Here is a 26,973-nt window from a genome sequence, read left to right as displayed (position 1 = left end):
CGCACTGGTGGGGTGAGAAGTCTCCAGGGTCTCAACGGCAGTCAGGTCTTAATAAATCCTAATACTTCCATCACATTCATCTTTTCTTCTCGTGCCTTCTACACCCTTCTCTGGTAACACGGATGTATAAACCCACTGTGTTTGCCAAGAGAATTGGTTAGGATTATTGCATTATAATGTTTAAGCCAGTGTTCAGCTCTGATAGTTTGAGGGCTATTCCCCTCAAACATGTTTGCAAGGGGACGGGATCGTCTGGTTGCCGGTGGGGTGTTCAGCTGTCTGTGTGCACACATAAGCCATGGAGATGGACCTTGAGCTAAGAGGCTTCTGCAGAGGTGAGGGTGGGACAGTCGAAGACATGCAGAGGAAAGTGTTCGGAGACCGAGGAAGCTGTTGAAGATGTTGGAAAGTGCAACTCAGCTACAAAACCACTTCCCAAATCTGGGAATGTATCAAAACGTGTGGCTAATTCTACAATGCTCTAAACATCACAGTTCAACTGTTGAGTCACTTAGCATTTGACGTTGGCCCTGAAGTTAAAATTATTTATCCTCATGGTTCTGGGAGGTATCACTCTGCCCAGGGACATTTATAAAGGCTCCTTAATTAAAATAATACTCCATCAAATCCCAAGAAACATTGGCTAACACCACAGTTAAAAGGAGGAGCTACTGGCATCAGGATTGAACCTACGTGCACTAAAGGTGAAGCACTAGCTCATTTCGAACAGAAATCCTCTGCAATCTATGCTCTCAGCTATGGCAATGCTGACTTCTCACCGTCGAGATCTTCAGTGCAAAGACATAAGCTGGAGGATGTTCCACTTCCTGAACTGGGAAGCCCAGGTTCTAGAAAGAGCTTATGAAGGGCTTTAAGAGGAAAGGCAAGGTTTCTGCGTAAGAGTCTGAAGATTTGAACAGTGCACCTCAAACTACTTTTGTTTCAGATTTCCATTTCTTTCCCAATCACCATCCCTCTGATGGATCACCCCTGGGAAATCAAAGCCAAACTGTACCTCAGCTTCAAGCAATAAAACAACTTTATGGTTTGGTTCTGATATCTGGAGAAGTTGCAGCCTGAGAATCACCCAAGATACCCTGGAAGGCAGGTAGCTGAACTGATCTCCATGTGCTCACATAGTTCTCAGAGCACATCTTTTTTTTTTTTTTTTTTTTTTTTTTTTTTTTTTTTTTTTGAGATTTTTATTTATTTGAGAGAGCAAGCAAGCTAGAACATACAAGCAGGGGAAGCAGCAGAGGGAGAGAGAGAAGCTGAGCAGAGAGCCTGACATGGGGCTCGATCCCGGTACCCTAGTTATCATGACCCAAGCCAAAGGCAGACACTTAACTTATTGAGCCACCCAGGTACCCCCTCAGAGCACATCTTTAAGTCTTTCATGTGCTTCGGCCTAATAATATCTAGCAGGGTAGGCTCTATCCCTCTAAATTAGGCATGGAAGGAGGGGGAAAACAAAGAAGCCCATAAATTAAAACATGTTTTCATGAATATTACACCTCTTTGGTTTGAAAAGCACTGGATAAGTACTGGCTAATACAAATTAAGAGTGACAAAGAGCAGGACTGGAAACCAGGCAATTTCAATAAAAGCAAACTGAGTAACATTTGTTGAGTGCTTTTGTTCATGTATCTATTAATATTTATTTAATGCCTATTATGTGCCTAAAACTGGATGAAGAGAGAGCAGTCGGGATAGTGAGAGCAAATCCCACCCTCTCTGGGAGGGAATGAACCCTAATTTGTTCAGCTTAAGTCAGAAGCCAACTTTAGGACCAAACCACTATGACCAGGAGGTGTGGACAGTGTTTCAACATGACCGCTGAGGGCCCACCACAGGGCTGAAAGGTAGCACAGCTTCCACAGGGAGGAGGGAGATGTTGGGCTATCACCCCACTACACCTCCAAGTTCAGAGCCACCGGCCGTGGTCTGAAGGCAGGCAGAGGTCGGCCTCCAAGAGATCACGGAGCAATGCAGGATCCAAACAAAACTCGGAGAGGCAGGCCAGGCAGCGTCCTGGATGTGCAAAGCCTGAGAGTTGCAGCCCATCAGTCAGTGCAACTGAGAGGGGGGCCAATGGGCACAGACATGAGTCCCTAACAAAGGCTTGTCCTCAGTTATAATCAGGCCATGAAAAATGAGGTCTTAGATAAAATGAGTTACACTGTTACCTAAGATATGTAAGTTCCCAACAAAGTTTGGCTGTCAAAACTGCAACTATTAACTGACTTCTTGTCTCCCAGAGTTCATGATCTCATTCATCACTGAGAACACACTATTAAGTGCTTTTATTTGTGAACTCATTCAATCCTCAAAGCCACCCTTTAAGCGGGTGCCATGATGCTCCCGTGGTTAAGTGAGGAAACTAGCTTGCCCAAGAAACGCAGCAGTCAGCTGGGATCACGCTGGCAGGCTGGACCAGGAGCCTGGCTCACCTGCACTGCACAATACAGCTTCCTTCAACTCTTAACAGTAAGGTCATATGTGCTTCTTAAAGACCAACTAATTACACTTCACAGCAAAATGTGCCTTCCTCCAGGTTTATATTATTAAATATAATAATTATAAATTATAAATAAATACGGTAAAAATTTCTTGAATAATTGGTAATAGTCAACTTATGTCCAAATCCTGGGACATTCCTTACATACTAAGATGCACTGGAAACTGGTTTCATTCCTGCTCCAGATGAATTGCAGGTGACGGGAGGGCTGTGCTCCTACTCTCAGGGAGGGACACGGGAACATTATGGATCTGAGTGGCAGGGGAAAGGGAACTCAAGAGTGCCCCTCCGCAATAAGTGGTCCGTCCCAGAAGTGATGCCCTTGACTTTCCATCACCTCCCTTAATGAAAGAATGATTCTCTTAAAAGATGTATAAAGTCTTCCATCTCACCAAGTAGCAGATAGTAGTAACTGGGTGATCAGTATCTTAAAAAGCTCAGATAGTTTAAAATAACTCCTAAAGGTACTTAACTTACTCCCAAAGAACAGAACACACAACTTAAGAGAACAAAATTCCATTCTTGTGTAATACAACTGGAATCACATAAATAATTAGGAATGTGCCCTTGGAAAAAAGGAAATAAGCAAAACAAAATGAGTAATAGGAATAAATCGTATTACATAGTTTCAGATTTTATTTTCATAATTATCTTCCCATAGAAGCAATAATCTACATTTCCATAACAACACATTTAATATTTACTCATCAAAGAACTGGAAAAAATAGGAAGCACAGATTCCATACACAAATACCATAATACTCTGCATATATACAAATAAATTCAATATATTAAATATATTTCTAGATTGAATTCACTTACAATATAGTGGAACATTGAGTATTCGATTCTGAGCACATACATGCAGGCTTCCACTTTGGTAAAAGTGATGACACGAGTTCTGGAAAAGCTTTTTCTGTTGTAAACACACGTTTCCCACTTCTGACCACACTCTCAGGATAAAGACTTCTGTACATGGAAAAATAAAATGCATAAAGATGGAACAAGGGCTCTTTCCTGGACACTGCACAGAATAACCCTGACATCAAAGAAATATCCCCAAGTCCTGCTCGTTAGTTGCTAAGTGCGGGCAGGGAGAGGGGAAGAGGCTGCACTTGAAAGAAACAGAACCTTTCATGTTGTGAAGGGTCAGCTGCCCTGCTGATACAGAATGCACTGAATCACTGTTTTTTAATAGATAAAACTTAACAGCTCTTCCAAGGCTGCAATGGGTAGTCTATAAACAAATGGTCTGAAATACCTTTTAAGTGCTGCTTATCTGTTTAGACAGATGGTTGCTTAGCTCACATGAGCATGAACACGAGACTCCCGAAGTTTCCGACTGGATCTGAAGCGCGCAAGGGCGGCTCTCGGAAGTATCAGTGTGCCATTCAGTACAAACATCTAGATGCAGCCTCGCTAGATGTTCGAAGTTCATCTCCATACAGTCACTGAAAATGAGCTGCCAACTGCAGAACTATGCAAGTAACTTGAGGAATCAAAGCATCAAATTTGTGTTTTAAATCCGATCTTCAATAAAGACTTCTGACCCTCCCGCCACTGAGCCAAGCGCACCGCCACAGACGATGCCATCCTGGCCAAGCCCTCCTTGCCCTCAGAACGCGCTGTGGCTAGAACCAGGCATCACGACGGGCCTTGGTGTCTCCGGGAGCAGCCAGCTGCGCACGTCCCCTTGCAGAAGGCCGGCTCTGTGAGGAGACCGACGGGCCGCGTGGCACTGCCCGCAGCAGGCACGCTGCCGACGGGCGCCTCTTTTCAATGAACGGATTTGGAGATGGGGCTGAGCTACATGGGTGAACAAGGAATGCTTCACAAATAACCTTTCAGGAATACCTACAAGGACTCATATATCGGCAGCACAGTCCTCTCACCAGAAGTACTTCAGAAACACTTCTTCCCTTTCAGCTACGGATCTGTGGTGTACACAGTGTTCCCTGTGTCATGTTACTGTCCCGTGGCAGCTCTAGATGAATCAGAAATTATTCTGGAGGGAAGAAAGGTCTATATTCTAGATCGATAGGAACATTATCTCTTGGTTAGAATGCACAATAATAGTCCTCATGAGTTCCCATTTAGCCAAGAACCAAAGACATTTGGGGAGAGCCGCTGTGTTTTTTTAGGTGGAAAAAATGTATTTCAGAAAGGAGCTGAATATAGCTTCAAAACTTTCAATTTACACATAAGACTTTAAATGTACCTTTTATTGGGCTAAACAATATTGTAAGGCTCAAAACAGCATCCTGCCCCAGTCTTACTTCTGAAAAGATTAAAAGATTTGATCATTTAAATGCATTTAATATCACTGGGGATAAACTTTCTTTTCAAAACGAAAGTTTAAAATACTACTTTGTTTAACTCAGTAAACTTCACTTTTAGCAGCAATTATTAAATAAAACGCAAGGGAAATTCTCTAACAAATCACAAAAGTCCAAGAGAAAAGAATTTCTATGCCTAGTGTCCCTTTTGTTTAGAACACAATTTGTGGCTTGTAAATTTAAAAATCAACTGTATTAAAATGTGACAGTATATTTTTCTGTTAATTCCTGCTGGTGTCTTAGAAAGACTCTTATGGAAAGAAAAAAAAGTGTTCTCACGCAGTGGGTACGATGGGAGACTTAGGGAAATGATGACTAAACATGAGTCTTTATTAGCATTTTCAAAACCATGACTGCAGTGAAGTCTGCATCCCCTTAGACAAGGTCCAAGTCTGTGAATGGCAATGTCAGGATTCTTCTCTTCCTTTCTGTGGCAAAGCAAGATTCTAGCACAGGCCTCCTGCATACTCATCTTCGTCTTCCTCCGCGGTGGGGGCAGTGGCACCTTCGGACTTAGCCTGCGGTGCTGCAGCTTTCTTCTTGATTCCGCCTCCTGGAACCACCAAACTCAGGCCCAGCTTAGCATACTGTCAATGACAAAGCATGTTCTCAGAAGACAGATAACCAGAATCTCAATATGCCATGTGTCAACAGCAGCTATCTATAAGAGACAGAGCTTCATTTTCTACCTCAGGAAAACCAGTACTACCATTTAGATGGAAAAACCACCACAACAAAATTCAATAGTGCATGGCCATCCCATGGCTCGTGACCGTGACGTGACAGGTACACAACTGGTAAAAAGTATCAGTTATACGCCACACTTAGGAATTGGAGATAATCAGGACACAATTAGTTAAGTAACACTTGCAGTGCCTACAAAATAAAGAGCTGCTGAGTAAATGACAAGAGCTAAGCTGGGGACAAATTCTTTAAAAATAATCAGACTTACAAAAAGCCTATGTAAGATTTTATCTGGGGGGAAAAAACAGATTTCTTCTATAGAATACATCATTATAAAAAAAAACCCTGAAGGTCTCAAGCTGATCTGACACCAAATCAAATGAACAGGGGCTCAGAAATCTACTGAGAAGGGAAAGCCACAGTCACAGCTCACATTCTATATACAGCGCTGTGTGAAGCCCTTTCCCACATGCAGACCACTCTATTCCCACATGCAGCAGGACAGGCTGGCAAGACAGGGACCAGCTGCTCCATTCTTACAGTTGAGTTAACAGAGGCTTCCAGAGTTCATGACTAACGTGCATCACACAAGCAGCTGTCGCAGAAGTGGGCCTCCCACAAGCCTATCTAATTACAGAGGCCACCACCTGATGAGCCTCTTTCAAACAGTGAAGCCTAAAATACGCTTAAACTAAGCAAGCTACAGAGATCAAGCGGTAGTAGGAGAGGCTGAGAAATGAAGGTCAATTAAAAACTACACATAGAGTCAACACCATTAGATGGCTAGATAGACAGCTGTAAATCCCCATGACTGACATCTCAACAGTCTGAACAGTGAAGTTCAGTGCCAATGCCACATTCCTTTGTAGGCAGTGGCTGGAGGTAAAAAATAGAGGGGGAAATCTCACAAGTCCATACGAGAAAAATTGTCTCACTAGAAGCCTCCACCTGTCAAGAGGAAGGACAAAAGGCCACTTACATCATTGTCCATGTACTTGAAAAGTGGCGAGTTGCAGACCTCGGACACCTGGTCTTGGTCCTGCTGGTCATAGCCTTCGAGAAGCTGCTCCAGCGCGGCACAGTCTTCACTCCCGCTGAACCCTGGGATGCTACAGCAAGCACGGGTCACACAGCTCCACCTGCCCTGGGGCTTCTGCCTCCCGCCCCCCCACCCCCGCAGATGTTTGCCAATAGCTGTGAACACGCGGCTAGCGGACATCCCAGAATGCACAGGACCACCCTGAGAACAAGGAATTAGGCAGCCCGAAATGTCAACAGCGCCCCGACTGGACCAGTCATTTTAACTACCTCCAACAAGAAATGGCCTTCCTGTAATGCAACCTGAGAATATTTCTTCACTCTTTTTTTGGTTCTTTTTTTCTCAGAAGACAAATGGAACAAAATCATTCTAGTCATTCATTCCCATTAAATCCCCAGGAGAAAAACACAGGGAAGATCACAACTTGTAAAAATCCTGCTGAAACAGTAGGCAAGTCCTCCTACCACTATGAAATTTATTAAAAACCAAAACTAGCTTCATGGCCAAGAAGAGCTGTCTGAGCAGGGATCTTACACTGAGAAACAGAAATGTTAACACCGCAAGTCATGACAAGGCTGCCAACATCTTACCTGTAGCTCTCCCTGACACACCTCTCGGCAGCCACGTAGTCATTTCTGTGGAGATGAACTAGGACTTGGGCAATTGTTTTCTAGAACAAAAGAGGGGATTATGGTCCAAACTGACATCTATTTATTAGTAAAGTCAACTTCCTGACATCTGGAATTTAACTGTTAGAGTCTTGGTTTGCCTACAGAGATTGGTCAATTCTTAGTAACCGCCACAGGACACGCGAGGGAGAATACCCTGCGGCAAGCAGCACATCCCACACTCTACCGCGCACATGAACCACTCTGGGGCCAGTTAAACAAGACTGTGATTTGGGGGGTCCGAGGCAAGCCTGAGACTCTGCTCCCAGGTGGTCCCGACACTGCCAGTCTGAGGACCACACTGAACAACACAACTCAGCACACAACCACCACATGCCGTAAAGAAAACGTCTCTTAACTATCTGTATAGTGGAGTCCCATGACTCCACAATACTTTGGAATTCTTAAAGAAATACTAGGAAAAAGGTGAACAAATAAAAACTTTAGATAATAAGAATACCATTTATAAGCCAACAAAGCCATTAATAAGATCTTATTGGCAAACAGCTCTTCAAAAAGTGTTCTTCCATCTTTTTTTTAATTTTTCAGATGACTTTTATCAATCTGTCCTTAAGTTCACTGAATCTTTTACCATCTCCATCATCAGATTAAGTTCATCCAGTATTCTACTACGGACATTTGCTTTTTCTGTTCCAAAATTTTCATTTAGTTCATTTTTAGTTTCTTTTTAAAACAAAACAAAACAAATACACAGTCCTTTTGTCCATTCATCTGTTTACCTTTGCACCTCATGGAATAGTTAAGATAGTGGCTTCAAACCTGTGACCTGGTAATTTCCACATCTGGGTCTTCTCTGGGTTGGCACCAGTTGTCTTCTCTTGGGAACTGGACCTATTTTCCTGACTTCCTATGTTGAGTGCTTTGGGGCTGTATCCTGGACACTAGGTGCTCTGCTGAATAGACTCTCCTAGAATTCTCAGGAGAGTGTGGAGGTTTTCAGCAGGGACTCCAGTAGGCAGGCTCAGATGCATGTTCTGTCCACAAGGGTGGGCAGCAGCTCTAGTCTTCAGTGTCTCCGCCCGCTGCCAGGCCTCAGCCCTAAGCAAGAGCTCTGCTGGGGGGCTCTGAGTCCCAGGCAGTGATCAAATCACTGCAGCTCTCAAAGCCTATGCTCTGCTGCTCTGAGTCTGTCCGCCACACGCAGAGCTGGAGAGTAACCCCGGGACTCGTGTGGGCACCTGCTGACACCCACAGTCAGGGGGATTCCCTTTCCCTCCTTCCTGGGTTTTTCCCCTTGCTCTCAGCTCATTGTCCTAGCTCCTCTGACCAAAGAGACTCAGCCTCTTGGGGTGTTTTATCTGCTGCTCCACCATCACAGCCGCTGCTCCATGACTAGGGCTCACCCTCAGAGCAAAGCCAGGGGAGAACAAGAGGAAGACAACGGAGCTGCTCTTCCCAGTCTCTCCAGTTAGAAACTTTGGATAGACAGGTTCCTTGGGCATTTTAGCTGCTGGAGCCTCTGCCGCCCAGCTCTGTGACTGGGGGTTTCTCTCAAGCAAGGCCGCAAGAGCGACAGGGAAACCCGCTCCCGTACTGGCTGCTTCTCCAAGTGCTCACTCCTCCTGCTTTTACTTTTCTCAGAAGTTTGTCCAGAAGTTTTAAGTTGTAATCAGCAGGAAAGATAGGCAATAGCGGGCTTACTCCATCTTGGCCGAAATTATTTTTTAAAATATCCATGGAATGCAGTCTTACATACATAGTTACACCAATATGAAAAATTAACAAATGTGAAGCCAAAAATAAGCACTTTTTAAAAATATACCTTATAACAAGTTGGATAATTCTCAATCTCCTTATAAATATTTTTTTCTTTCTGGATAGAAAGTGCTGCCTCATCAAACCTAAAGACAAAACAAAGAAATGTCACATAAGGCAGCTCTAAATAATCTAAAGCAGAGATAACTCTTCTATTTGATACTACGGATTCTAGCAAAAAAAAGAAGGCGTCAGGTATTTATAGCAACTGCTCTACAACACAGTTTCCATAAGCTCTGCACATCCGGCTTATCTTTTAAACTCTTGATTTGCCCGTTCATGCATCAAGCAGACAGACAAAAAGTAGAACTTAAGGATGCTTCAAACGGAGCAGTTTAAGTCTGGTAGAGACCATCCATTAATGAGCATCTACCGATTCAACAAACTGCTCTGCAAACTTTTGTGTGAAGTATTAGAAAAGCCCTGATTTAATCATCCCAGAGTTCTTTCCTTCCACTAAAGCCATCCAGACACCCCAAGAGCACTGTCTGCCTGCTGGAGAATTCCTTCCCCCACTCTGTCCTCACTGCCATATGCTCCACTGCTGCCTCAGTGACCCAGAGAAAACATCCTTCCTGCCACCTTTCATCCTCACCATTCACCTGTTTTGAAGAAGTCTCACCACCCATTTTCGTTTTCTTCCATCCCATTCAGGTGGCAGGAAGAAGAGGAAAGGCATCGCTAACCCTGTTCCCCCAATCCTCCAAAGCCCTCGCCCTTCCCTTTCCCCAACCTCAAGCCCAGCACACCCTAAGCAGCAACTCACCTCTTCATACAGGTGTATCGTGCCCCTGTCCTGGGACTCTCTTCCTGGCATCCAACCTGTGTCTAAAGGAAGTGTGCAGACCTCACCCATCTCTCTCACCCCAAAAGCCAAAATGGCAAGCAGTCTGCACTGTTAGGATGCAGTGGGGGAAAAAGCTGTTTCATAACCCAAATTAAAATATAAAAATGTTATACTACACTTTTCTGTATGTTAACAATTATCTTTTAAAAAGATCTGTGCACATGGATGCGTGTATGCATGAGCACGTGCGTGCACACACAGACAGTATTGGCTTGGTTTAACTCATATGAATTAAACTGAATTTATGTGGGTCGTGCCCTGGTAACTCACTATCTCATACAATAAGGCTCACTGGAGAAATGCATTCTGGATTTCCAAAGATCAACTTGCTAAATTCTGGGAGCAGAGCCAGTTTATACACTGGGCATGGTAGCAGACTTCTAAGATTGTTCCCCAAGATTCTTGCTCCTCATATACACTCCTTGGATAGTCTCATCTTGAACGTGGGCACAACCTCTGAATATGATGGAACTCGCTCTTGTGAGGATACTAATCAACTGACTTCAAGTGAGGCAGAGAGAATGTGTGGATGGGCCTGACCTAATCAATGAGCTCTCGAAAAGATCAGAGATTGAAAGTCAAGAGAGACGTGCTCTCACCAGCCCTGAAGAAGCAGCAAACTACCATCTTATAAACCATCCAGAGGGCACAAGTCAAGGAACTACAGCAGCTGAGAACTAGAACTCTAGAGCTGAGAACTGCCCCTAGCCAATAGCTAACAAGAAAACATGGGTGTGCCTCCTACAGCTGCAAAGAAAGGAATCCTGCCAACAACCAGCGAGCCTAGAATGAGACTGCAGTCATACTGGACAGCCTGGTGAGACTCTAAGCACAGGACCCAGCTATACTGGGCCTGGACTTCTAACCTGCAGATCTGTGAGACAGTAAGTGATATTGTTTTAAGCCGCTAGGTTTGTGGTTATTTGTCATATAGAAAAGGAAATTAGTATGGGGGATTATATATATATCTGTATCATCTGTAATTAGAACCATGAATTTATCCCAGACTCCATTTTATAAAAAACATTACACCAGAACATTCGGTGACCATAATATCCAGGTTACATCATTCTAGTAGGAATCTTAATGTTTTAAGTTTTTCACATATTTAACTATAAAGGCTGCATTCTTCTCAGATGACTTATTTCCTTGGCATAAAAATAGCATTTCCATGTGCTAACAGCGAGCTAGCAAAACAGCCATCTAAGAGAAATACTATATATTTATATGTAATAAAAAAATCGATCAACTTGGCTAAAAGTCCATGAAATTGACACATAAAGCCAACTGTATCCAGGAAATTATTCATAATTTATTATAATGAAACCCAGAGGTAATTCTTAATACTCCTAACAAAATAAAATGCATTTGGTTTTGCTAAAAAGAGAATCAATTGTTTTTATCTTCCTATAATTCAAAAATAAAATAAAATGTAATAAGCCCCACAAAAATTATGTGGCTATGACAGGAAACTGTCATAGGACTTCACTCAACCCAGCTTTCAACAGTCATCTCCCTCACCTCCCTCAAAACAACTCCTCTGGCCCCAACTGCCTCCTGAAGTCCAGAACATATTTTTAACTACCTACAAAACTTTTCAGCCAATTCATCATATTGCCAACTAAGCTTATCACCCCAATAAACCTTGGCATCACAATGGACAGGACAAAATTATGCAAGACAGAAACCTAGTGATTATGCTTAACTAGTACCTACTCCATATATACACACCCAGGCCTCCCTGAATTTAGAATGTAGTGACTGTCTCAGTCAACTGGCTAGAGTCTGAGAGCCTCACAAGTAGAGATTCGGGTGGGGGTGGGGTGGTCACAAGACAGAGAAGTCAGATTCTCCTCCTTGTTGGAAATCATGACAAAGCTCTGGAAAGCTCTGGATTTGGTTCACTGAGTGCCAACCACACAGTGCTGCCAACCAGCTCAGCTGCCACAGAACTTCTCTGGAAGGCACAGAAATGTACGTCTCCTTGTTAAGTCAGATCAACTGGAAAGGCCTTTTCAGGGAGGGAACAAGGGCCCTGGTGTGGGACTGATTCAAGGCCTAGCAGATGCAACCTAATTAACTCTGACTCACTTTTGAATTATGGCTCTCCAGAAATGGGGGAAGAGCAGGAGACTAATACAAACATATTAAATAGGTTATTTAATTTTGCTATACTAAGATATAGACTATTGTTAAGTTAGGATTAAATATTACTGTAAAAATAAGCATATTATCTCAATGCAACAAACATAAAATTTAAAATTCCATGCTATACCCTATTAGATGTTCTTATAAACATACAAAATTACTGTTTTCTTTTAGACAAATGGCAGCCCCAATTCAGATTATAATGAAAACATATATTCAAAATATTCAAATATCACATAAATTTTCCCGGCTATCTATCAATAAAAATCCTCCAGGTTTTTCTGTACTGACTACAAAAATTCATGATAGCACTACTGTGTCAGCTGACTTTTAATTCTTTCATACTATCTGCACCCAGTGGTAGTTTTCAAATATCAAATTCCTTAACACTCCTAATAAATTTAAATCAATTTTTATATCGTTATACAACTTATTTCCATAAAATTTTTGTTCAAAACACTGCATGAAATACTATCATTTTTCAATGCATTTTTACTAAAAAGCTAGAAAAAAGCAATAAAACAAATTCATGAAGTAAATAAAAGATGCACCGGTTGCCCTAGATTTCTAAATGTCTACCTTTCCAGCATCTCTATACCACTCTCCACGACTGGGAAGAAAACTTGGTATTTGTTCTAGAAAAACGGTTTCTCATTACACACGTCACAACCCACCAGGAACTTCTGGGAATGATAGTGGTCACCACTCCACGGTGGAGCTTTCCAGAGGAACATGCCTATGTAACTGGAAAATGCTGCTCAGCTGCCCTCCTGGGGAGGTCCTGGCCTCCTCCTCCCCCTTGCTACTCCCCCTACAACCCAGCTTTAGAAAATCTCAGTCTGGAAAACAGAAAGGGAATAGATACAAAAGCAGAAAGACCCTAGGGAAGCTGAAGCAGAGCCCATGCCTAAATGGGGTGGGGGTGGGGGAACCTTACTTTCTGCCCCTACCTCCAATTTCTGCTTCTTAGGCCTTCAGTGGTTAAGAGCCCTTGGGCCCTAAGAAAGCACTGGGGGCCTTGGGGGAGGACCATTAGGGGAGTGGATGAGAAAAGGGGGTCAAAGTATGCCTGAACATGCCTGTCTGCCCTAGAATGAGTACAACCCAGGGCGCCATTCTGTTTCTGTAAGTGCAAGACCCTGCTCAAAGGGTCAGACTCTAGGTACTATCTTATAGTTCACCTCTTCTGCAACACCTGGGATCATCACCACAAGCATCTCTGGTTTTGTAAGAAACCCTTCTGGGGGGAGCCTGGGCGGCGTCTGCCTTCGGCTCAGGTCTTGATCTCACGGTCCTGGGATTGAGCCCCATGTTGGGCTCTGCTCAGCAGGAAGCCTGCTTCTCCCTCTCCTCGCTCATTCTCTCGTTCGCTATCTCTGTCTCTCTCTCAAAAAAGAAGGAAGGAAGGAAGGAAGGAAGGAAGGAAGGAAGGAAGGAAGGAAGGAAGGAAGGAAAGAGAAAGGAAGAAAGAAAGAAACACTTTCAGGGACTAACCTGAACTTACTATACCACCATTTATAAGTTGAGAACTGCCAGAGTTGTTTGGATTTCTAGAAAGCCAAGAAAATTAAGACAAATAAAGGTAATGACCCAAAGCTGATATGTACAAATTAAATTCTGCCTCATGGTTTAATATAAAAGTCCTAATTTAAAACAAAATAAAAATACTACTCCATTTAGACCAACAAAAAAAACGAATCAATAAAAGGTCTTATAAAGTAGTCTATCTCAATAACAACATGCAAGAGTTATTAATTTTATTCTTTATTCTGATGTTACTTTAAGCCTGTTTGAATTATATTTTAGAATCGGTAGTCTTCATGAAGACATTTAATTCAGTCTTAGAAAGGGGTCAATAGATTCTTCAGTCTTTTGTTTTTTCGTTCCTTCACAAAATTATCTTACGTCTTTTCTGTCACTGGGGAACTAGGGGCAAATTTTAATGAAAAGATCTACCTTCAGACTTAAAGTTTTCTAAGTGTGTTTACCTTAAATACTACCAAACAACATCATGGCAAAGAGAATTTTATTAGTGACAGAAAATGTTTACTAAGCTTAAATTAAGGTAAAGTAAAAAACAAAGGAAACGCCAATAGGATTCTAGGTTTCTGGAGTCCAACTATTTATGCCTTAAGTCATATGTTTAAAGGGTGAAAAAATAAATACCAAACACCCTATTTAATGACACTATTTGGCGAGAACCTGTCAATTTTCATGGGTGAGCACTTAGGCTATCTTGTTACTTATGCCTATATAGCTATTTCTCCTCAAGCAAAACACATTATAACCTAACCAAGTAACATATCAAGAAAACTGCTCTCATGCTGCTGAGCCAGGTTTTAACCAATAAAAGCACAATGCATGAAACATTTTGGCATCAGATTTAGAAAAACAGCAAATCTTTTGATATTTAATTCAATATTCCATCTTGTAGACATCACTCTTTCTACTAGGCAGGCTGGTATGCCTATGGCTTATACCAAAAAGATTAACAAGCCATTCCCCAAATTACTTCACAGTTCCAAATGTGGACTGGAGGCTTACCCGGATACACGGGAACACAGTTTTGGAAATCCTACCTGCGTCCTCGTACCAGCAGTCTGGAGGCTTTTCCTAGTAATTCAACCGCCTGTCGTAAGCGTTCCTCATTCTGAAGGAATCAAAGGAAAGAGAATATTGGCTGCTTTAATCTAGGAATGTTTTTTTCCCTCCCAATAGTTATTTGATAAACAAGTAACAGCACTCGATCAAGGTGGCAGGGGGGAAATACCAAAAGCTGTTAATCCATTTTATTAATAAAAAAAAACACAGTTCAATTTTGAGCACAGAAAAATTTTAAAAAGCAGTCACTGCATTTCTCTTATTTTCCTACGTGTTCTGAATCTAAACATTCTAAGTATACTTAAAGGAAAAAAATCGAATTCAAACTTACTTCAAACACATTAGCTGTCTGTTGATATAACTGTACAGCCTTTTCTGGATCTACATTTTCTATAAGCCTGTATTAGACAAGAAAATGGGACTCATATGAGAAATAGGAAACTTGCTTTTCAAAGGACGTTTATTAAGACAAACGGCTTCCATGCAGAGAGCTGTGGCCACACTCACTTGCCGGCCCGCTCCAGGGCCATGGCTGCTGTGTCGGGGGTGCCGTTCTCTAGGTACATCATGCTGGCTTTCTCAATCAGCTGAACGGCCTCGGGGAGTTTCTGCATCTCCTTCAGGCAAAGGATACAGCACAGATCAGTAAATCCATCAACTTAAATGCAGAATTAAAAATCTGAAATTCATTTTATTCCTAATTCATGAAGGTAGATGATTCCAAATGTTATACGACAAATGTATTTAAGACAAAATGCCTTCACAGGGTTACTCTTCCCCATCAGACTTCATTTAGCCAAACTAAAAAGTTAATCAGTTAATTTCTACACAGAGTTCATCACCACTTTAGAGTTTCAGAAAATCTCTATAAATGGTAAATCCAAAACACTTGCTCTTAACTGTTTTCTAAGATTTATAAATTCTTCGAGCATTTACTGAGTCCCTACTACATATGAAGCTTATGCCAAACGCTGCGAACCAGCAGCTGAAGGGCTGTACCTCATTTCCAAGTGCATCTTCCTTCAGTACTTTTATTTTATTTTTTTTTAAAGATTTTATTTATTTATGTGACAGAGAGACAGCCAGCGAGAGAGGGAACACAAGCAGGGGGAGCAGGAGAGGAAGAAGCAGGCTCCCAGCCGAGGAGGAGCCTGATGTGGGACTCGATCCTGGAACGCCAGGATCACGCCCTGAGCCGAAGGCAGACGCTTTAACGACTGCGCTACCCAGGCGCCCCAACCTTCAGTACTTTTAAATTAGATCCTTTTACAAGGTTCTGTTCTACGGCTTCCTACTTTTAAAAAAGACCACAAGCTGTGGCATCAGCAGGCTCGAGTTTCCACATGGCGATAGTGGGTTGGGGCTGAGCAGCAGCTGTCCCGGGAAGCACGGTGCCTCCTGGCAGTGGCCGCGTTTCTCCCCACTCCTGGCTGCCCTCCACACCCGGGCCTGCCTCCTGCACGCCAGTCACTCCCCACGTCAAGCTCATCTGAGTCTGCAGCCCTCTTCCAAGACGAGTGTCACCAACACATTAACTCTGTGTCTTACTATGAAATCATAGGTCTCAGCATCCTGTGGTCCTTATATCTATTATCTCCAAATCAAAACTCTTCTTAAAAAAGGAACAAAAGTCACTTAAAAGCTAGACATAAAGTTTACAGACATTATCTACTTAGGGTTGCCATCGCAGATCTTAAAGTAGGCTCCGCGCTGACACCTCAAGGGTTGTTTCCAAGTCTGACTATCCAGTCCCTCCCTGAATTGACAAATCCTTTAGGATACCAAACTTGCTGGTCTCATTCTTACTGATTTCCATATGTAAGTTTTTTTATTATTTAGCTATGGAGTAAAAGAGGATGGGCTGCCTTCTTAAAAGTTACACTATTTTATATTCTTCCCCATGTTCTTGTAACATGACAAAATCATCAAGAAGAAAATAAAAATATGCCTATTTTCAGTGGTTCGTGTGCCTTAGTCACCTTACCACTTCTGTGGAGCAAACAGGATACAAAATCTAATAGCTGTAAAATGCCAGAGCCAGAGGTTGCTCCAACAAGCCGTGTCCTACACTCTGCCTCCTACATTCTATCACTCCCTAAGCCTTGCTGGGGGATGAATGTGAAGGTCTGTATGACAATCTGATGGAAATTTGAACCCACAGAATTAACAATGGGCCACGTAGCTCAGGACCCCGAATGCTGCTAAGGACTGTCCAAAGGCATTTAATTTAAACATAAGAGCATGCCAGAAAGCATTTTCTCTTGTCTTTTCCCCTATCCACTAGATTTATTTTTCCTTCTTTCAAAGTACTGCCTTCAATTCCTCAAATTAAACAGATACTACAGCAACGGAAATTATGTCTAAATAATATCTCTTGATGGAGACTCAAGTCTTTAGCGCAGCTGTTAGAATATAAACTGAAGCTGAGGATTACATATTATAGTGTTCTAGCATTTTTGTACTTTAAAGGAATGTATCCTAATAATAGACACAAAGTACACCAAGATGACAAGAGCCATCTGGGAGCTTCCAGCTCTCAAGGGGGAATGGGACAACAGAAGGTCAGGGCAGATACCTGGCTCCTTCGGCTATAAAGAAATTCTAGTTGCTAAGAAACTGTTGCTGATAACCTGATCTGCATCACCTAATATCAAGCTGGTTGCATGTTTTATCCAGAAAAGCTTTATTTCAATGGCTATGTAACAGTTTCTTATAAGGAAGCATCATAATTTAAATATTTTATAATTAAAAATTTAGATAACTGCCATTTTTGTTAAGCAATATGCAATAAACATTTTTATACATAAATCTTTGCTATCTCTGTTTACAAGAGAGTCACAGAAATGGAATTCCTGGCTATGAAAATTCTTAAAACCATTGACATACATTATGAAAGTAATTTTTTAAATGACAGTAGAAAATCTGCATTAAAAAGTTAAATGTAAAGAGCAGGATAACGTTATGCAGAGCATTTTCTCAATTTGTGCGTGTTTATATGTGAAAATGTATGTGCTCAGGAAAACACAAGAAAAAAACCCTAAATACATTACTAACATTTTTTGGTCTTTCCAGTTTCTACATGTTCTACAATGAGCATGTATTCACTTAAAAAAAATCAGCAAGATTATAAAAGTACAGGAAAAAAAAAACCGAGTTTTACTAAAGTGTGAGTTCTTAAAGCTTTATAATAAATAATTCAAACAGCTTTCACTACATTAGGGAACATAAAAATGGAAAGTAAATGTTTGATTTCAATTGCTACTTGGCATACTTCGAGAGTGAATGTCATAAACTGTCATAAAGTAACATGTTTTTCTTACCACAACAGGATATTAATTCCCAACCTGCTTTTAAGAGGCAGAAATATGAAAAATGGCTCAGGCACATGAGCCAAACTATTCCATTCAACAAGAATCAGAATTAAATAGCAATGGCTTAGGTCTAAGGTTCTCTTCAATGCCCGCTTTTATAAAATAAGCAAAAATCTCTTCTTTCTATAACCCAATGGTAGTAAAAAATACATATACTTGTAAATTTTTACTACGTTAAAATGTCCAGGGGCGCCTGGGTGGCAGAGCGGTTAAGCGTCTGCCTTCGGCTCAGGGCGTGATCCCGGCGATCTGGGATCGAGCCCCACATCAGGCTCCTCTGCTATGAGCCTGCTTCTTCCTCTCCCACTCCCCCTGCTTGTGTTCCCTCTCTCGCTGGCTGTCTCTATCTCTGTCGAATAAATAAATAAAATCTTTAAAAATAAAATAAAATAAAATATCCTGAAGTTCTCAGAAGTAAGGAAATCTCTCACATAGCTTTTTGTCTAGCAACACTCTCCTGGTTATAAAGCTTAGAAACTTGTTGTTCAATACATTCTCTTAAATTTCACATTTAAAACTCCCTATCTTAAGACACATACAATGTACGCTTGGGTCCAATTAGCATTACTTTGGATAAGAAATCTTAGCCCCGCTCGCCTTACAGCTAGGAGACTTCCCAACCTGCACACAAATTTACTTTAACACCTTGTAGTCATTAATTCATTTTACCTACAGAACAGCTGTGGCACATTACTGACCTTCAACATCATGCCAGCTTGTTCATAAGCTCTGCAAAGAGAACACAATTTCTCAGATGAGATGTTAATGAAATAACGGGGAGGAGAAACTTTCTACCACAGATAGAAGAAGTTATGTCAATTAAAACTGGCTCAGGCACTATATATTGCTTTAGGCTTTTAATAACACTTTTTTTCTTCTTTTTCTTTTTGTGGGCAATATTGCCTTGGAAACAACAGACATCTGAGTTAAAGGGATTTTATTTTGCAGATGCAAAATTAAGTAAACTCAGAAAGGTTAAAGGACTTTCTGACAAACCTAAATCCAAGTTTTGAAACATGTAAATACTCTCCACAAAAGCAGGAGAAAGACTATTTCTCTCCACAAGTACTACTGACTATCAAGAAAGAGAAAAAAAGATTCTAACTGGCTTGTTTTTTCATAGGTTATTGAAGGAAATGGTCCTAAAAATATTTGGTGAGCTAAATGTAAACACTGTACATCTTAGTTAGGAGTGACTTAGTTTCTAAGGGTCAGGTAAAGACCAATACAAATGGAAATGATGATTTTATTTAAATCAATATAAAATAGTTCACTATTTATGGATTTATAACTTAGGAAAAATTTACTGACCTAAGGAAAAACAACATTTAAAACAATCTCCAAATACATGAAAACATGGAAAATATTTACTTACTTGGCAGCATGAAAAAGGCTGAATGGATGTAACAAAGTCAAAATTAAGGAAAAAAACCAAATCAACAGTTCCTAGAGATCTATTATTTAAAAAACAATGTCAACTGCCTAGTTGGTTCCAAAAGACAAATCTTAGAAACAGATGAAGCAATCATTTTACGCCTGTTGATGTCTCTCACAACTACATAATTCACAAAAACACTGACAAAATACGAGATTTTTAAGCTATTTCCACTGCCCATTAATCTGAAAAGTATCACTGCAATGCAAAATTATTACAGCCATAATTTGAAAATGAGATAAAATAGACATCTTTTACTTAGTAAGTTTTAAAATACCTCAGGAAAATTTATTGTTTTAAACTACTTAAAAATCTTTTTTCAAATACCTAAGAAAGACTGTATTTTAAAAATATTTATTGAGCAGTTTATACATTTCTAATACCTGCAACTACTGTTTCATTCTTCAGCACCTATGTATTTCCCTAACTTCATCCCAAGGAAAACCAGCATCAAGCAAATGCAGAAACAACAGAAATAAACTCTCAAATATAGCTCTGCAAAACAGGGTGAACCGTATGATTAAAAGTCTCTGTAAATGCTCCTTCGGAGTCTAAAAATACAGAAATTTTTCTAATCATCTTCTAATTTAATAGCATTGTAGTCCACATGTAGCAAATTTATAACAAAACAAAATAATGAGTTTCCGTCCAAATTATCAAATTGTTGAATTTCTTTGTAAAGGTTGAAAAAGATACGCCCTGTTGTTCTCATGGGCGACAGCTTCTCTCAGGCAGGCATCTTTTGCTTGCTCAAACTGTTTGGCATTTTTAAAAGCAACAGCTGAAACAGAACAACAACAACAACAGACTTTCTAATCCACTGTTAAAAAACTTCAAATGAATCATTACCAAAATCCGCATCATGTGGGAAGCATTAGAAAATATCCTTATTTTAATCAAATACGTAAGAAGTTTTATACAGTGCTACTTTTTTCTAAGGAATTCTCTTACAATTTTTTTGATTACCGATAACTTAGAAGGACTTTCAAAAGTCTGGTGTTTTGTTTTGTTAAACTGTAGACTACTGGCAATAAATCAGTGCCACTTCCACTCAAAACCAAGTCTTTTTAACAGCAGCACCTAAGCTTTGAGAAACAAGACGGTATCGGTAAAACCAATAAGCCCAAATAACAGGTCCTGTCATAAGACAGTACCTTACTTCACCAGTTTTACATTCAATAATAAAAATAGTGCTTTAGTTACAGCTTATTCCAGCTTTCAAATTATTTAGAAACGGAAGACCAATAAACATATTCAACATTTGTACAACAAGCCCTCTTTTTGGCACAATCTTTAAATAAATGCCTAAAACATTAATAATGCATTTCTTTTAAATAAAGCTTTTATACTGTTTAGTAGGTTTCTATGAAAATGACATCTCCACTTTCCGAAGAGCAAAAATATATTGCTCCCTGTTGTAAACGTGTCATCGTCAGAGCAAAACAATAAGGAGCGGCCCTAAAATAGGATCTTCCAGATTTTGGAAAACTTGCCAAGGGTTTACAAATAAGTAAAAAAGGATACTGTAAAAAAAAAAAAAAAATCTGTTAAAATCAAACTCTTAAAATTCTCTTTAATAAAATGTTGAAAATAAACGAACTATTTTCATCCCTGGACTTCTACATTTTGCTTTTTAAAAAATTTATTTTAATGATTAAATATATTTTGCATAGGGGCGCCTGGGTGGCTTAGCGGTTGGGCGTCTGCCTTCGGCTCAGGGCGTGATCCCGGAGTCCTGGGATCGAGCCCCACATCAGGCTCCTCCGCTAGGAGCCTGCTTCTTCCTCTCCCACTCCCCCTGCTTGTGTTCCCTCTCTCGCTGGCTGTCTCTATCTCTGCCAAATAAATAAATAAAATCTTTAAAAAAAATATATATATATATATATATTTTGCATAACCCCCTAAAGAAAATAAAGGATGACTTAAAGGGAAAATATGACCTGAAATATGCATTTAAGAAAGCAGCTCGTGGTCTCAGATACTTATAAAACAAACCGGTAATAAATTTCCCTCACGAGATTTGCAAAATGTTGTGCCCTCCAGTTACAAAAGTGTTCTTGTACAAGGTGGCCATAGAATCTACGTGAAATTTGAACTTCTAATAATTTTCCTTTTAAATATGACATAAATAATTTGCATAATTTGACAGACAGAATTTAGTCAGGATTTAAATAAAAGTGCTAAAGACTCATTAGCTTTCTATTTACCTGATTTCTTTATTCTTTGGTGATATACTGAAACTAGTCTATCAAAAGCACATTACGTAGGTGGTCTCTATATTAGGCTAGCAAATGTGATCTAAGCTATGGCTGAAACACAACTGCAAATGTGTTCAGAGTACTTCAAAAACTGCATTATGCTTTGAATCCAAAATAATCGTGCATATGCTGAAAGCTACCATTCCACAATTAAATGCTAAATTTTTAGAAAGGTTCTTCTCTGTTGTATATTGCAGATCATTTTTATCTTATAGACAGATAAATCTATTCAAATATTTATATAGCTTAACACTTCACGAACATTTATCGGCATATCTCAAAAGTGCAGTTCTTGAAAAAAAAAAACACAGGATTTGCAGACCTGCTCAGAATAAGGCTAAATTAAAAAATAAAAAGTTAACAAAGAAAAATCTTTATTTAATTACAGGTAGTATAATAGAGGCATATGGCAAAAACTCCTGGAAAAAGTATGCAATTGACTAAAGTTCAAGAATACTTGAACAATGCGAAAAACCTGCAAATATGTACTTCCAACCCTACCCACTTCTGCTGTCAGGAGAGAGCTGCAGGTCACTGGATCTCTAACTCAGCCCTCAACACATCTGAAAATAACAAGTGGAAAAAAGCAAGGGCTTGGGCACGTTTAACTATTAAAATCTCAGAGAATGCATTTAGTGTAAGTATTCTGCCGAGGTGAATGTTAAGACTACATATTGGAGTCACAGGGCTATCATCACACATACCTGCTTTTCCATATTCAGAAGCAGCACTGTCATAATCTGGTTTCCATTTTAAAAAACCAGTTTTCAGGCTAAAATGAAAAGAAGACACGTTTAACAGAAGTTCCAACCACACTTATAAGTCAGAATCCTGCTTTAATGGCTCTGTAGGTGATTCACAAAAGACACTGGGCACAAAGTCCCCATCTCACCCGCCACCACCAAATTTATTTACAATGAAATACAATCTCGCCATTTTCCCTCTATCACAGATGTGGTTTTCTCCTTTTGAAATGTCTGTATAATAACGAAGTACAGAAGAAATTCTCAATGCATGGCTCCCAGACCAGCATTACCAGGAAATGTACTAGAAATGTAAACTCTCCTCCCTCCCTCCCCACCCCCCCCACCCCCGCCCCACAGAACCACAAACTCCGGCGTGGCAGCAGCAATCAGAGTATAACAAGCCCTGAGGTGCATTAAAGCTGGAGACCCTCTGAAGTACGGCCTCAAGCAAGCCGCTGGATCTGTGAGACTGAAGCTCAGGAGAGGCTAGAGGTACTAACTAAGGAGCCACCGGCATATGCCACACCAAGGGCCTAGTTAAGATCCGCCAGGGAGATCTTAGAGAGTGAGCCACAAGACTACAGAATACAAACATTCAGAGCAACAACACAGGGAGTCAGCAAACCAGGCTGAGAATTAGCCACCAGTGAACAGGAAGGACAGCCAGAAAGATGAGGATGTTATGAAAACAAAAGAATCTGCTTTCCAGGATCACTACTGGTTTCTCAGGTGCCAAAGCAAAGGACCATCAATTTTGAGTCCCTACCTTACTTGCCCTTTCTTCAATATTTTACTTTATTTCTTTTTAAAAATAATTTCAGACTTTCGGTTTAAAGTAACCCAGTGACTGTCAGACTTAGGTGTGCATAAGAATTGCTAAATAAATGCCATCTTAAATTCTAAATTTCAATTCAATTAGTGAACGCCTGCTTACAACTAACACCATTAAGATGCTTCACAGCAGCACCTGAACTGAAAGACGGGGGAATCCCCAAGAGCCCTCAGAAATATGCCTTCGTTTTGTGACAGTTGTGTGAACTGCCCAGAAACCCGAATTTTTAAGCAACATTTTTTGCCAATTAAATGTATTTAACAAGACGTCTGGGTGGCTCAGTCGGTTAAGTGTCTGCCATCGGCTCAGGTCATGATGCCAGGGTCCTGGGATGGAGTCCAGCAGAGATCACCCTGCTCAGTGGGGAGACTGCCTCCACCTCTCCTACTTCCTCTGCTTGTTCTGTCTCTGCCAATCTTTAAAAAAATATATATTTAACATTTGTGTTTGCATATATACTAGGATCCAAACATGTGAGCAATTTTTTAAGCTTACCAAGAATATTACACTTCAGAAAAATAAAATCCTTAAATTGTAGTCTGTCTAATCCACAAAACTGGGAAAGTACTGAAGTAAGACAAATTCTAATCCCCCACCCCTACCCTACAGGGTTCATTATATTCTGTATATTAACACAATTTCTTAAATCCCACCCAAAACACAATACACTTACTCAGTTGTCTAAGGTGCTACACATGGAAAGAACTAGAGATTTAAAAATACAGCAAATCATTCCCAGTCAACTAAACACCTCTAATAAGAAAGAGAGAAGGGGCGCCTGGGTGGCTCAGCCGTTAAGCGTCTGCCTTTGGCTCAGGTCATGATCCCAGCATTCTGGGATTGAGCCCCGCATCAGGCTCCCTGCTCAGTGGGAGGCCTGCTTCTCCCTCTCCCACTCCCCCTGCTTGTGTTCCCTCTCTTGCTGCCTCTCTGTCAAATAAATAAATAAAATCTCAAAAAAAAAAAAAAAAAAAAAAGGAGGGAGAGAGAAGGCACGCTGGTTAATTTAATTGCTCTACCTGTTAGTGTTTTTGGTATTTTGGTTAAGTCAACAAGGAAATTCTGTTGAGGCCAACAGATCAATTTCCATAGGACCAAAACCCACAAAACTACCATTTGCTTGAAGGAATCGATTAAAATTACAAAACCACCTGGCAATACTGAACCATATTATCATTAGAAAACAAGAGAAAAACCCCATCTTCTCTCCTAAGCTCCTGGCCCATTTTTCCTGTCATCTACTGACAACTCTGTCTAGAGGCACTTCAAACATGACACACTCAAGCCTGAATCCAACACTGCCTGCCCTAGCCCTACCCCACCCAACATGTTCATGCCTCAATATCCCCTATCTTAGCTGAAGGTCGCTCCTCTACTTCATCTCCCAAATGAGAAACCTAAGAGTCAAGCTTTTCCCTCCATATCCAGTCAAGTCATTAAAGCTTACCATTTGTATCTGACAGAAGTCATCCAATTCTGCCCATTGTACTGTTACTTTATTTTTTTTTTTAAGATTTTATTTATTTCAGAGACAGAGAGTGAGCATGAGCAGTGGAAGGGGCAGAGGGAGAAACAGACACCCTGCTGACCCCGGAATCATGACCTGAGTTGAAGGTAGAGCCACCCAGGCACCCCTTGTATTGTTACCTTAATTCGGACCCTCATCGTGAGTCTACTAACCCCTCATGGAAAGTCACATTTCCTGCCTGCCCTCCCCTTCCATTCCCCCCACCTTGAGGATATTAATTTTTCCTTACCTCTATTCCAACATTTAATATCTTACCTTTACTCTTCTGTGGACTTGTATGCCTGCCTGTGAATTCTAAGCTCCTGAGTAAAGGACTACTTTTGGTTACCTCAATAACTCCAGGGGCTGGGTCAAATATACGCTTGCTGCATATGCCAACGGTCTCACTTTTCTCTCCTGCTGTACATTCTCCACTTTGTGGCCACATTTCCTTCACCAAAAATAAACCTAACCAGGTCCCACTGGTTATATGATCCCTAGAAAAGCTACGGTTCCAGGACCATCAGAAGGGCAGCCTCTTCAAGGTCCGGCCCCAACTGCTCTAGTTCACCCCCTGGCACTGCAACTACTCTACATTAACTCTTCTCCCAGCATATCTTCAGACCTGTGCACATACAACACCCTGTACATAGATTCTATCTCACAGGATGTACCTTCTAAAAAAATTCGTATTTTCCAGGCCCTGCTCAGAAATCATCTCTGGGAAATCTTCCTAAATTTTTCCAGACAAAATAAACTTCTCCCCCTGAGCTACTAAAGCAAAGTTAACACAACTTTATTATGGTCCTTATTAAATGCACTATTCTAATGATAACTTTATGTTTGCTCGCAGTAAAAAAAAAAGTAAGCTTGTTGTCGGAATCTCCTGCACCAAAAAAGCTCCAGTACCTTACACACTGCCTGGAAAAAGTAATACGGTACAATAGAAAGAACTTGATTTTTTCCCCACCGTTCAAAAACTGGCGCTGCCAACTGTGCAGCCTTGGGCAAATCATCATAAGGCTTGTCCAGGCCTCACCTCCTCTTCTGTATGTCGAAAGTTGTAAAGGTCTCAGATCAGGTATGTAAAGCATCTAACACATGGCACCCTGTAGACTTTTCATTTTCTGTAACTGCCGGGTAAAAATTCGTTGCAATAATGACACTGAGAATGGACGGGAGCGTTCAAAGGACTGACTGGGAAAGGATCAGTTCAATTTCGCAAATATTTGTTGATACGTACCGTATCAGAAGCTGGGAGAACACGTAAGATGACTAAGGAAGCGCACCCCCCAGGAACCGTATATGGGACACGACAAGAGACCCCCGCGGAATTTTCAGGGTACATCTGTAGACCCCTTCCCAACACGGGGGTCTTTCAGAGCGCTGGTTCTCAACAACGCGATTTTCTCCCCCAGGCGTCAGTTTTGGTTGTCGTGAAGAGGGAGGAGAGGTGCTGCGGGCATCTACTAGGTAGAGCTCAGGAATGCTGCTGAACTACAATGCACAGAGCAGTCCCCTCAACTAGTCATCCAGTCCGGAGTGCCCCGACCAAAAGCAGCAGAGCCTCCAGCCCACAGACCCCAGAAGACAGCGGGGACAACTTCCGGCGGGGGGGAACCAAGTCCGCTTCCGGGGGTGCAGCAGGCCCCGCCCCGGCCCCCAGGCCGGAGCCCACGGGAAGCCACCGCCTTCCCGACTCGCTCTCCCGCGCCCTCCCTCCAATTCCCAGACTAGGTCGGCGTGCGGCGCGGACCCAGCGCCGGGACAGAAGCCCACGTCTGAGTCTCTCACTCACTATTTCTCTGCTTTGGCGAGGTGCTCCAACCCCTCATTTATCTTCTGAGCCGCCATCGCGAAGGTCCCGGCCCTGACGTGGAGGGAGAGAGCCCGGCTGAGGAGGCGTGGGAACGCCGAGGTGGAAGCCGGGATGGCGCCGCAGCCCAGCTGCTACAGGGTCCTGTAGGGCTCAAACCTAATGCGGCAAAGCAGCCTCCAGAGCGGGTCTGGGCGCTGCGCAGGCACACACCGCGCAGGCGCAGAGCGCCAGGGTTCGCCTGAGCCTCGGGCATCTAGCGCAGGCGCGGTGGGTGCTGAAGGCCGTTCATGCCTCATACAATATTTATTGAGCACCTAATATGTGCCGGGAACTGTTCCAAGAACCAGGAAATCAGCAGGGAGTACAACAGACAAAAAACCCGCCCTTG

General features: G+C 41.5%; 1 protein-coding gene across 1 annotated transcript; it reads right to left on the bottom strand.

Moving 5' to 3' along the window:
• Positions 1-3,136: 3,136 nt before the first annotated feature.
• Positions 3,137-26,737, bottom strand: NAPG (NSF attachment protein gamma). Its single transcript, XM_026495981.4, has 12 exons — positions 26,565-26,737; positions 22,386-22,453; positions 20,120-20,204; positions 19,364-19,381; positions 18,687-18,717; positions 15,125-15,234; positions 14,949-15,015; positions 14,596-14,666; positions 9,029-9,107; positions 7,168-7,247; positions 6,518-6,647; positions 3,137-5,441 (listed from the first exon to the last, which is right to left on the bottom strand). Exons 1-12 carry the CDS (start codon positions 26,618-26,620, stop codon positions 5,301-5,303), a joined length of 936 nt encoding a protein of 311 aa, XP_026351766.1. The 5' UTR covers positions 26,621-26,737; the 3' UTR covers positions 3,137-5,300.
• Between the last annotated feature and the right edge of the window lie 236 nt (positions 26,738-26,973).

The sequence above is a fragment of the Ursus arctos genome, unplaced genomic scaffold, assembly GCF_023065955.2.
Source record: "Ursus arctos isolate Adak ecotype North America unplaced genomic scaffold, UrsArc2.0 scaffold_17, whole genome shotgun sequence".
Lineage (NCBI taxonomy): Eukaryota > Metazoa > Chordata > Mammalia > Carnivora > Ursidae > Ursus > Ursus arctos.
Note: the sequence above shows the minus strand (reverse complement) of the source record. Positions and strands in the feature narration are given on the sequence as shown.

Bases quoted from the DNA above. Each gene is read 5' to 3' on its own strand.
- NAPG (XM_026495981.4), bottom strand. From the start codon at position 26,620: ATGGCGGCTCAGAAGATAAATGAGGGGTTGGAGCACCTCGCCAAAGCA. The intron at 22,454-26,564 runs GTGAGTGAGAGA...TTTTCATTTTAG, and splicing joins CTCGCCAAAGCAGAGAAATA to CCTGAAAACTGGTTTTTTAA. The intron at 20,205-22,385 runs GTATGTGTGATG...GTTCTGTTTCAG, and splicing joins TTCTGAATATGGAAAAGCAG to CTGTTGCTTTTAAAAATGCC.